Consider the following 12,736-nt stretch of genomic DNA (forward strand, 5'->3'; position numbering starts at 1 on the left):
ATGATTGTATTATCTTAATTTAAATAATTTTAATATTTATTATAAAAAAAATGAAGAAAAAAAAATCAATGCACGCATCCACACAATAAATTTCTGTAAAATATAAATTAAATTAATTCAACTAATGAATTACACTCATGATTATACGTTATAGTTAATAAAATTTGGACTTTTTGATATAGTATTTTCTAACATCGAATATTTAATTTATATATATTTTGTAAATCATATTATATGCATGAAATAATGTGATAAATTTTTAAATAATTTTTTAATTTCATGAATTTTTTTATAATTAGTAAGAACATTATATACAAATTATTAAAGGTGTAAATTATAAAATAACGAATCACATTGTATCATTTTTAGAAAATTAAGAAATCACATTAATAATTTTAATAATAAAGATCAAATTAAATGAATGGAAGGATCAAATTATGTAATTAAAAGAATGAAAATTAAATTAACTTAATTAACTTATTAAATTAAATTAACTTAATTAAATTATTTAAAAAAAAAATTTCAAATTTGATGAGATAATCCAAGTATTTTATTACTTAAATATTTTTTCCTTTTAAATTTCATATGCTAACTTAAGTAATAATTTATATTGTTTAAACATTAGTATTACTAGGATTGATCTCATGATTGAGAGATTAAAATATTATGCACAAAATTTTATGTTCCAACTTTGATGTTGTTATTGTAAATTTGATAAATAAAAAATAAATATATTATTTATACATTAAAAGATTGTTGAGTGTATACATTTAATCATTTTTATGACTTTTTTTTAATTAAAAACATTTTAAAATATGTGAACATATAATATATTTAGTGTTGGGATACAAACAAGTCCCACATCGATAAAATAAGATAAGAAATAACAACTTATATAACACAAAAATATTTCAATGAAAGATAGGTCTTTTGGGTGATGACTAAAAGAAAAATCGTGAGGGCTTAGATCTAAAGCAGACAATATCGTTGTGGAGTATGTTTGTGTAATAACCTTATAAAAAATAACAAAAATAACACTGATAAAATATCCCCTCAGACAAATACTATAAACTCAAATACCATAAACTAACATACTTCAATGAAAGAGAGGCTTAGGTCCAAATATCATAAAATAACCCCATCATTTAATTTATATATATGTTGTGAATTCTTAATTTGATATTTGTACATAAAAATTTATTAAATGAATCTTATGCTTGTAAATGTCTCAGGAATTGATAACTCTCATATATATTCTTAATTTAATCCTTACATGTGCAGTATATTCTTAACTCGGTCCCTTACATGATCAACATATTCTTAATTATTTAACCTTTATATCTAGGGATCAAATTAAAAAAATACTAATGTATAGGGACTAAATTAAAAATGTATTATACATAAACGAATCAAAATAACAATATGTAATAACATTAATAATATAAGAGATCAAATTAATAACATTTAATAAATATAAAAATCAATTTAATAATTTTTTATCTACAAACACCAAATTAAAAATTTACGACACATACAACAAAAACTAAATTTTATGATTAATCTTTAAAATATTTATAATTATTTTTTGTATTATTTAATTAAAAAAAAGTAGAATAGAAAAATTAAATGAATTAAAAAAAACAGCAGAGTCAATAATTAAATCCGGTGAGAGAGGAGTAGCTAGCGGACCAATTGCTTCGCTGGCTCCTTCTTCAAGAACGTTTGCGTTCAATCTGATCCATATCCATAGGTGTAGCCGCTGCATACTTGGCTACACACGGATTGCATTCTAATCTAATCCTTCGCTCTCCCATACAAAGACACACACAATTTTACTATTTATTACTTAACTCTCTCTATCCTCTCAACTCCTCACTCTCACTTATTTTCTCTCAATACTTGGTCGCCATGAATGCTCTCGCTGCCACCAACCGTAACTTCCGTCGAGCAGCTCGCATTCTAGGTTTGGACACTAAGATTGAGAAGAGTCTTCTCATTCCTTTCAGGGAGATCAAGGTATCTATGTATCTTAGTCTTGTATTTTATCTCTCTTTTTAATTTTATTCAATTTTATGATTTGTGTGCAGGTTGAATGTACGATCCCAAAAGATGACGGAACGCTGGTTTCGTATATTGGTTTCAGGATCCAACACGACAACGCTCGTGGACCTATGAAAGGCGGAATCCGTTATCACCCGGAGGTTTACTTCTGCATGCACCATTTTTCCTTTCCTTTCCACTTACCATTTTGTTTTTGTTTTTCTATTTTTTCTAATTATCATCTTAAAATATACAAAGGAACACGATTTATTAATTAATAATGTAAAAAAAATTATATTCAGGTTCAAAGAAGAAAAAATGAGAAATTAAAAATCTTGTTTCATCGAAAGAAAGAGAGAAAAAAAATTAATGAAAGGAAGAAAAGGTAACTCTTTTTCTTTTTTTTGTTTATATTATAAAAAGAGGAAAAAAATTTAAAAATCATTTTCCTTTGTACCTTATTATTTTAAATTTAGAAATATAAGTAAAAATAATTTAGATATTACGCTAAAAATATTTTTAAATTTTTTATCTTTCTTCCAAATTTCTAATAATAAAGGCAAACTAAAATTAGAATAAAAAAATTATTCTAAACTCTTTAAAGAGATAATACATAAAAATAAGGTACAGGTAAATAAAATAATTATTAGGATAATCACAAGAAATATTTTTAAATTAAGTGATAATACATGTAGAATAATTTTTATAATAATATTTTTTTCCGATCTCTCTACATGCATATGTATATATAGTTATAAAATATAACAAGTTATGTGATGAATAAAGATAAAAATAAAAGTATGTTGAATAAATTATTTTACGCAGTGTCATTTATTTTTATTACATTTCATGTTTTTCTCTCTTTAAATAGAAAATTTTATTTTACAAGTATCATTACTTTTGAATTTAAAAAATAATATTTTTTAAGATATATACCTTCTATCTTTTTGACTGATAAAATTAACTAATTTATGTATAAAGAAAAGTATTAATAATATTTTTGTTTGACAAAGATAAGAAAGATTACAAAGATGATTGTAATGAAAATTGAATCTAGATCTCATATTTCTAACTACTTCAACTCCTCCATACTTAACTACTAGTGGTTATAATTAATAATATTTAGTTATTTATTTAAAAAAAATTTATATATCACCCTTCATTAAGAAAAAAAAAGTTATTAATTTGTTTAATTAAATAAAAGATATTTTAAAGATAGTAACATTAATTAGAATAAAAATATTATTTGTGATTATTATTAATAAAATATATAAGGTCTTATATAATTTACTTTTTTAATCATCTTATATTTAATATTTTGTGGTGTTAATATATATATTAATTATTTTATGAAATTTAAAACACTTATTGTTTTATGAAATTTAAAAATTACTAATTATTTTTATGATGCATTAATATATTTTTATCTTATTTAATTTGTGTAAATAAATTTGTGTCAAAGTCATTTCTCATAATAATTTTTTTTTAATTAGTGTTGTTTCTAAAAAGCATGCATTACTTTAAAAGATAAAAGAGTCATATTTATCTTTATATTTTTTTGAGAGGATATTTATCTTTATATTTTTTTTTAATTTAAATATATTTTTAATCCTTTAAAATGAGTGAGTACTGATTTTGATTTTTGTAAAAAAAAATTATTTTTCATCTTTTAAAAATTTGTAACCATTATTTTTTATCTTTGTAAAATGAATAAAAATTGGTTTTAATTTTTATAAAAAAATTTCTTTAATTTTCATCCTTTAAAATTTAGTCATTATTTTTTTGTGCTAATATCATTTTAAAGTATATAAATAACATTTGAAAAGGTTTATAAATTTTTTTAGAAGTGTCAAATACTAAAAAAGTATCACATAAATTTGTCGATTCTATTTAAAATAATTAATTAACTTTTTAATAAATAAATAAGTAATTAAAATGATCCACATAATAGTGAGAATTTAAAACATTTTCAAATTTTAGAAAAATAAAAATAAAATAAATTTTTTTTATAAAAACTAAAATCAAAATTTAGTCCTCTCATAAAATCTAAAAATATATTTAAGTCTTCATTTTAATATGTTAATATAAAGTAAATATTAAATAATTAATAAAAATGTGTTTATATCTAATATCATTCTAGTATGAAATATAACTATTTATTTATTTATTTACTAAGTAGGGATGTTTGTAAAAATATATTAGAGAATTAAAAATTATTCTCTATTTTCCTTCTAATTTTATTAAGTTTTGTTATAAAGAATAATTAAATGTATTTAATATTTTCTTTTAAAATATAAACATTCAATGCTAAATAATTAAATGCATTTAATATTTTCTTTTAAAATATAAACATTCAATGCTAAATAATTAAATGCATTTAATATTTTTCTTAAATAATATAAATGTCCCATCTTTCCTCATTTAATAGATAAGGGATAACTATGGGATATTGAAGATGTATATTCAATACAAATAAATCAGTCCACGGGGGCACTTGCTTTCCTTGTTCGGTGCCAAGTTTTGTTGAAATAACTATTAGCCAGAATCCCTAATAATCATTTTAGAATTTAATTTATATGTATGGAATACTGATATAAAACTTTGTTTGTGTGGAGATAAGTAGATACTATATCATCACAATCTTATTTATTAATGTAATGTAATGGTAAAATGAATTTTTATTGGATGTATATAAAAAATAATTTTTTTCATTGATACTAATAATAAAGAACATAACCTCACTTGGTGTACAAAATTTTGTTATCCATTTTAGCCTTAATTATGTACAAAAAATTTTAAAATCACGATTTTTTTATATAAGAAACATAATGGACGAAAAATTAAGCGACAAAATTCGAAAAATTATAAAATTGAACAAAATCTACATTTAAACCAAGTTAATTCCCTCTCGTAGAGGATGTTTGCGGTATGGAAAAGAAAGAAAAAAAAGTTAATTTTAACTGAACCTACAAACTTAATTTTTATTACATACTTATTTTTTTCCTCTACCAGTGATTATCGATAAATTTATCCAAAAAGGTCATTTGTCATCTAGTAGTTGTATCTATTGTTGTGATTCATGTTTCTGGTTTCTCTACGTTTGCATGCTAAGTTACAGTTATAAATGTAAAACTATTTGTTTTTGAACATATCATTGTATTGAACAGAAGAGTGATATTGTGTGGTGTTGTTGGTGTCAGGTTGACCCTGATGAAGTGAATGCTCTAGCTCAGTTAATGACATGGAAGACAGCGGTAGCAGACATTCCTTATGGAGGAGCAAAGGGTGGAATTGGGTGCAACCCGAGGGACCTCAGCATTAGCGAGTTGGAGCGTCTCACTCGTGTCTTCACCCAAAAGATTCATGATCTCATTGGCATTCAGAGGGATGTTCCTGCCCCTGATATGGGAACTAATGCACAGGTTCTCATTTCATTCCCTCACTTTCTGGTGTGTCCATTTTTCTTATGTAAACCAACAACTACCACTTTCATCTATTGTTTACTATTTCACAGACAATGGCTTGGATTCTTGATGAGTACTCAAAGTTTCATGGGCATTCACCGGCAGTTGTCACTGGGAAACCTATTGTAAGTATAATATACATAATCATCCTTTGTTCTTGCATTCTATACACAATGATACTTTATGTTAATATGTTAAAAGGAAAAATACTATACACTGACAGGGCAAAGTGAAACCAGTTTCATATTGACACTCAATCCTAACTCACTATGCATGATAAATTTATTGACTTATTCAATAACTATTTTAAAAATCATAAAAATGATGACTTTCTATCAAATAACAATATAAAAGATTTTACTCTGAAGGTATATGATCATTAAACCTTTTATATTACATGTATTCTCAACATTCACTATTTAGAAATTGGTTTCAATTTTTTTGTCGTGTAGGATCTTGGAGGTTCATTGGGACGAGAGGCTGCCACAGGATTGGGAGTGATTTTTGCAACAGAGGCTTTGTTTGCTGAATACGGGAAATCAATTTCTGATATGACATTTGTCATCCAGGTATTTCTTTACTTACCAATTAACATCATCACCATGGTTTCATCGTGACATAGATATTGATTTGATCCAACTTTCATGTATGTATATAGGGGTTTGGAAATGTTGGCACTTGGGCTGCAAGGTCAATTTATGAGAGAGGGGGTAAGGTGATAGCTGTGAGTGACATCAGTGGTGCTATTAGAAACCCAAATGGGATTGATATCATCGCTCTGCTGAAACACAAGGAAGAGAATCCCGATTTGAAGGAGTTCTCGGGAGCTGATGTCATGAATCCAGATGAATTGCTTGTTCATGAATGTGATGTTCTCATCCCATGTGCCTTGGGAGGAGTTCTCAACAAGTATGTACCTCTATGTCCATAACAAATCATCTGCATTGATGTTATTTTAGTTTTACTAAGTTTTCAAATTCTCAATTTAGAGTGCATTTTCTGAGGCCTTTTGAATTTTATTCTCATTTTTTGGTTTTGAAAATAGGAAGTAATAAATTTGTTTATCTAAGAAAAGTTATATTTATTTTTAATTTTGGTGAGGCTTAAACTTAATTTGAATATGTTGTTGAAGGGACAATGCTTCTGATGTGAAAGCGAAATTCATAATAGAAGCTGCAAATCATCCCACTGACCCAGATGCAGATGAGGTATGGTTATTGACCTGGTGTTGTTTATCATACGATGAGATATGCTGAATTTATGTTACAGAATATAATGGAAGTGATTTGTTTTTGTAGATATTGTCCAAGAAAGGAGTCATCATATTACCTGATATATATGCTAATGCTGGTGGAGTGACTGTGAGCTACTTTGAGTGGGTTCAGGTATTGGGATTAACAAAAACAAAACACTCATAGGCTAACTTGAAAGCAAAGTTCTAATTAAAAAATTTTGTGTTGCAGAATATTCAGGGATTTATGTGGGATGAAGAGAAAGTGAACCGTGAGCTGAAAAAGTACATGACCAAAGCCTTTCTAAACATAAAGGCAATGTGTCAAATTCATAACTGTGACTTGCGAATGGGAGCCTTCACTCTAGGAGTAAACCGTGTTGCTCGAGCTACTCTTCTCAGGGGTTGGGAAGCTTAGGTTTCCTAGTTTAATTATGTTGTTGCCGTTTAGGCCTTTTCCTTCTTTGTTCTCCATTAGGATCCTTTTCTTTCCAGTTATTTGATCAGTTTAGTTTAGTAGTTGAGTTTCATAATTGCCTGAGAACCACATACTGGTAGATGCGTTTCTATATCTTGCTCTCAGATTGGCACTTATGAATCACTCTTGTTTGATTATTACTTGCCTTGCAAGTTGATCTTTGATGGTATATTCAATCAAGTACTAATTTAGATCTTTTAAACAACTTAATCAGATAAAGTATGGAAAATCAATATTTTTAAACTCTAGTTGCAATTAACATTAAGACATAGTTTCTTAAGAGTTGCTAACAGTGGCACAAGATACATTATAGTATACTCCTTTCCAGAAAGTTCCTTAATTGCACACACACACACACAACAGAAATTTCTGGATCATTCTTTGTGTACTAGGATGAGAGACATGTGAGAGAGATAAGAGAAAAGGTTAACTCTTAAATGAGAAAATCCTCTAATATGTTCATGGAGTACTTGAGTTTTCATCTTGCCAAGTTGCTTGCCATTGCTCATCATAAAATGTAATCTCTTTCCACAATTTCTTAAGAGTTTCAATGTCCTCATTCTTTCGGACCACAAGTATTCCAGCCACTGCTGCGAACAGAAGAGTTTTGCAAAACAAGTTGCTCATTTGGTCAACTACACCTACTCCAGTCAAGCTATCAACCACATAGGACATAAAGAATCCTATCATTGCAGCACGACCTGCACGATACTCAAACAAATCAGAAATTGTATTTTTACAATAAATTTGTACAAGAGAAAGACAAGAAGAAGAGAGATGATAGGAAAAAAAAATTGTAAAAAATTATCATATCAATAGCATTACTTAAAAGGCGAAAAAAAGTGACAGAAGGATTTTATTGTTTATCTACTTGAAACACTTTAGGCTCTAATTTCTAAAATAGTCATCAAAACTAAGTACTAACCATTAAGTAGTTCAGCTTCAGGAAGATGGAACCTTTTTATCCATGCCCACCAAGGTATGATGGCGGTGTTAAAAACTACAGGGCTATCATTAGTAGATGCTTCCGGATTGCCCCAAAGCCATTTTCTTCTCTTAACCTCTGGAAATAAACTCAGATGAGGGAGTGTGTATTAAAAAATATAACAATAATGAAAAGAAAAAAAAACTAACATCATGTGAACTAGTCCTTAAATTAACTGTTAAAGTGTTTCCCCCTCAAATAAGCAACGAATACAAAAACAGAAAATGAAAACACAAAATACGTAAATATGTAGCCACTAACAAGTAACAAGGAATACTTTATACTTTGTTATGCAAAGTGTAACAAAAGAATTGATAAACTGACCAGCATCAATAACAGCATCCCAGTCAGTGTTGCCATTAGTTTTCTGAAATTGTTTCAAGTCCCAGGTGCCTCCTACCCATCTTGGGTCCTCAAAAGCTGAATCAGAGGTTTCAACCTCATTGTGAAGTGAAACCTTCAAGGGAGAGAGGAGAAGCAAAGCATTGTTGGGTCTGGGAGTGAAACAGGTTTTGGAGTAGGATGGTGAAAGTGCGGTTGAGAAATGAATCGGAGGAGAAAACGAGGCCATGAATGTTGTCACTGATGGCTTGCACAAATGTGGTTATATGCATTTAACAAAACTTGGTTACTATGTCTATGGTATAGCCTCAGAAATGGGCACGTGGGAGTATTTAATCCGCAACATGAAATTATTAGCTGGTTGTAGATCATATTATTCATAATTAGTTTATAATTAAATAATATTAAAAAAAATGTAAATGTATAATATAAAGTTATTACTCGGATTATAGACATATGATCTTCAACTATCAATAATTTTTCTTTTGTTCGCGGTAGATCTTACGTGTTGCGATATATTGGATACACATCAATGAACAACCACGTGCAGTTTGGAGTGTGATCCACAAATTTAGTAAATATTGAAGTGCCTGAATCAACCGACATATGCAAGTGCAACGCTGTTTTACTGCAATAAGTAGTTTAAAAAAATGTAGATTTTAATTCATTAAAAAAATATTAATTAAAAGAAATAAATAATATAAAATATACATTTTAATTGATAAAATATATATAAATATTAATTAAAAAAGAGAAGTAGATAATTCATTATCAAATAAATTAATTATTTTTTAGTTTTATTAAATTAAATAATTAAGTTTTATACATATAAACGGAAGTAGTACTAGCTTTTAACAAAATGGAATCTAAATAAACGCCATCAATGATGGGTGACTTTAATCCATATTCTTTTAATTATGTACTTTAATTTTAACTAGTAATTTATTTTACATAAATTAAATATTTATTATACGTATTAAAATTTATAATAAACTATATATATAAATAAATATTATATTTAAATATATAATTTATATTAAAAAAAATTTAAATAGGTATTTTTAAATATATAATTATATTTTAGATTTATGATAAATAATTTATATCATAGTACAATAATAATTTTATTTATTGATAATTTATTTAAATATTAAAATTTAACTTATAAATAATTAAGATAAATAAAATTAAATCAAATAAAAAATTTTAAAAAATCTTAAAGTTTCCTCATCGAAAAAAATTTTTAAAAAAGTTTTTACACAAAATAATTTATATTTAATATATATGAGTTGATTTATAAAATATAAAAGTAATACTTTTTATTTTGATCATGAGGTTTATTGACTAAAAAAAAGTCTCTAGAGTTGTTCTCTAAAAGAAGATAAGTCAAAATAACATTTAATTTAAATGTAAAAAATTCAATTAAGTTAACACAGATTTGAATTTAATAAATCGTTTAATCACAAGTTGTCATATAATATAAATATCTTAACAGATTAAAAAATTATATTAAAAATAGTTCGATTAGTTAGGAACTTTAATGCTAACAGTACTAATTCTAGACCTATTTATAAGTAAAAAAATTTAATTTTTTTAGATTAAAATATAAATAAATTTTATTAAAATTGATTTTATTTAATGTTTTTAATCTAAAAATATCTTTATAATAATAAATAAAAAATACTATCTAACATAAATATAATTGAAGATATTTTTAAAAATATAATATATATTTTATGTAAAATTATGAAACTTAAATATATTTAATAAAAAAATTTAATCTATCTAAAATTAATTTTATTTGATTATATATAACTTCAAAGAGAGTGATACCAGCGGTGATAACAATGGGACAATAATAACAACCATTGTAAGTGTAAGAGTAGCAATTGTGTTTTTGAATTCAATCTAATCTTCAAGTTTTTGTTATAAAAAATCAATCTAAATCGAACAGCAAAAACCCTTATAGCAAGCGTCATATTTAATTGAGATGTCAATATTTTATAGTTGAAACAGAGAATGGGACCAAAGATATTAATTACTCCATCGTCAGGCTACGCATCTAGATGAGTTTTTCCATGTTTGTCGAGGACTCATTAATGGATGCAGTTCAAAACTTTTAATGTTTGCCAAGACTTTTTAGGTTACATATTCCTTCCGTTTTTTTCCTTCCTATTAATAAAAGTTATAAATATAATTTTTTATTTTTTATTTTTAATCTTAAAAAAACAATTATTTAATTCTTAACATTTAAAAAATATTATATTTTTTTTATTTATAAGACTTAATTTAGAGTAATTATTTGTTCATTTATATAAGACTCAACTCATATTGTCAAATATATTAATTATTTTTAAATTAAAATACCTTTAATTAAAGTGTGTTCTCTTAATTTAATAAAATGTATTAATTATAAATTTTTTAAAAAATATATACTTTAATTGATTAAGAGAAAGATAAATATTAATTAGAAGTAATAAATAGTATAGAGTACATACTTTAATTGGTTAAAAGATATATGTGTATTAATTATGAAAGATAAATAAAATAAGGATGGTTTTAGAAGAATATATAAATAAATACATATATATATATATATATATAAAAGGAGGGTTCAAATGACACTGCTGTAATTTTTACTAAGTGTTATACCGCTTAATAACTTTATATTAAGTGTAACATTTAATATAAAGTTATTGAACGGTATAACACTTAGTAAAAGTTATACCGGTGTCATTTGAACCCTCCTATATATATATATATATATATATATATATATATATATATATATATATATATATATATATATATATATATATATATATATATATATATATATATATATATATAGGGACTGCTAACATACTCCCACCTATTTTTTAACTGGAATACATTAGCAACCTACACCAAAATTTTAGGACAAGAAAATCACTTATTTCTTTTGATTTTATTAATTTATATAAAGGGTATTATAGTAATTTAATTTATTTTTTAAAAAAATATTTTCTCTCTCTTATTAACTTTATTTTCCAACTCATTTCCCTCTTCTATTAATTAATTTTTATTTGTTCAAATAGAGAGAGGGGGGGTCATCATTAGAGGTGAGAGAGATTTGAGTTAAATAATGAATTTAATAAGAGAGAGAAATGAGTTGGATAACGAAGTTAATAAGAGATAAAAAATATTTTATTTTCTTTTAAAATTAGATTAAATTAAATTAATAGAATAGAGAACAAAGGAGGCTTATGAGACGAGCATTAGAACAAATGAGGCTTATGAGACAAGAAGAAATTGTGGAGAGTATTTATTTAGCCAAATGGAAGAACAACAATTGTGACAAAAATAAGAATAAGGAATAGTTAAAGTGTAATTAAACAATTATGACATGTAAAAAATGTATGCAAATTTCATGAACAACAAAAAGAAACTAACATTGCTAAAAATAAACTAGAAGAAGTCAACATTGCGGAAAATCAACAAGAAGAGAAAGAAGATCAATTCATTGATAGTGGTTGTAAAACCCATTTGACATATGACTTATAACCAATAATTATTTAAAGAACACAACAAAACTTATATCTTTAAAGTTAAAATGGGGAATGAAGCACATTTTGCGGTAAAAAAGCAAAGAAACAATTGTTATTAAAAGTTATTCAAGTTTAAAATTAATATTTCTAATATTTTATATTAAGCAAAATTTATTGAATGTTGTTCAATTGTTGAAAAAGGTTACAAATTAACAATGTTATTTGAAGATAAAAATTGTATGATTAAATACATAAACAATAAAGAAGTGTTCAATGTTCATATGAAGGACAGAAATTTTGCTTTTAAATTTGGTGAAGGAGAAATCAATTATAAATGAATATACAAGTAAAGAGCACAAAGATGTATGTTTTCATAAAAAATGAGGAGAAGGAGAATGCAAATAATGAAAAATCACGTTCAAAAGAAAAGTTTGAAATAAATGCTAAAGAAATGTAGAAAAAAAATTACAATAAAAACCACAAAAAAAGGGGGGAAAAAAAGCAAAAAGAGAAAAAATAAATTTTAATTCAAATTAAATGATAAAAATATTTAACTAAGGAGAATTGTTGAAAATATGTCTAAATATCCTTAAGAAATAAAATCTATTTTGATACAAATATTTAGATTTAATTTATTTTAATTATTTTAGTATTTATTTCCTTATTTTT

The 12,736-nt window shown here is 25.3% G+C and overlaps 2 protein-coding genes across 2 annotated transcripts; one reads left to right on the forward strand and one right to left on the reverse strand.

Annotated features, from left to right (window-relative positions):
• Positions 1-1,759: 1,759 nt before the first annotated feature.
• LOC109801077 (glutamate dehydrogenase 2) lies at positions 1,760-7,353 on the forward strand. The gene is made up of 9 exons (XM_020362062.3): positions 1,760-2,016; positions 2,088-2,201; positions 5,241-5,462; positions 5,555-5,629; positions 5,957-6,073; positions 6,163-6,413; positions 6,637-6,712; positions 6,803-6,889; positions 6,968-7,353. Exons 1-9 carry the CDS (start codon positions 1,909-1,911, stop codon positions 7,151-7,153), a joined length of 1,236 nt encoding a protein of 411 aa, XP_020217651.1. The 5' UTR covers positions 1,760-1,908; the 3' UTR covers positions 7,154-7,353.
• Positions 7,354-7,433: 80 nt separating this feature from the next.
• LOC109801078 (light-harvesting complex-like protein 3 isotype 1, chloroplastic) lies at positions 7,434-8,831 on the reverse strand. Its single transcript, XM_020362063.3, has 3 exons — positions 8,523-8,831; positions 8,139-8,276; positions 7,434-7,914 (listed from the first exon to the last, which is right to left on the reverse strand). Exons 1-3 carry the CDS (start codon positions 8,767-8,769, stop codon positions 7,673-7,675), a joined length of 627 nt encoding a protein of 208 aa, XP_020217652.1. The 5' UTR covers positions 8,770-8,831; the 3' UTR covers positions 7,434-7,672.
• Between the last annotated feature and the right edge of the window lie 3,905 nt (positions 8,832-12,736).

The sequence above is a fragment of the Cajanus cajan genome, chromosome 11 (genome assembly GCF_000230855.2).
Source record: "Cajanus cajan strain Asha chromosome 11, NIPB_CcT2T_4, whole genome shotgun sequence".
NCBI lineage: Eukaryota > Viridiplantae > Streptophyta > Magnoliopsida > Fabales > Fabaceae > Cajanus > Cajanus cajan.

Coding starts and splice junctions, on each gene's coding strand:
- LOC109801077 (XM_020362062.3), top strand. CDS start 1,909: ATGAATGCTCTCGCTGCCACCAACCGTAACTTCCGTCGAGCAGCTCGC. Junction 5,630..5,956: donor TTGTCACTGGGAAACCTATT/GTAAGTATAATA, acceptor TTTGTCGTGTAG/GATCTTGGAGGTTCATTGGG. Junction 6,074..6,162: donor ATATGACATTTGTCATCCAG/GTATTTCTTTAC, acceptor GTATGTATATAG/GGGTTTGGAAATGTTGGCAC.
- LOC109801078 (XM_020362063.3), bottom strand. CDS start 8,769: ATGGCCTCGTTTTCTCCTCCGATTCATTTCTCAACCGCACTTTCACCA. Junction 8,277..8,522: donor GGATGCTGTTATTGATGCTG/GTCAGTTTATCA, acceptor GTTTATTTCCAG/AGGTTAAGAGAAGAAAATGG. Junction 7,915..8,138: donor TGAAGCTGAACTACTTAATG/GTTAGTACTTAG, acceptor AGTATCGTGCAG/GTCGTGCTGCAATGATAGGA.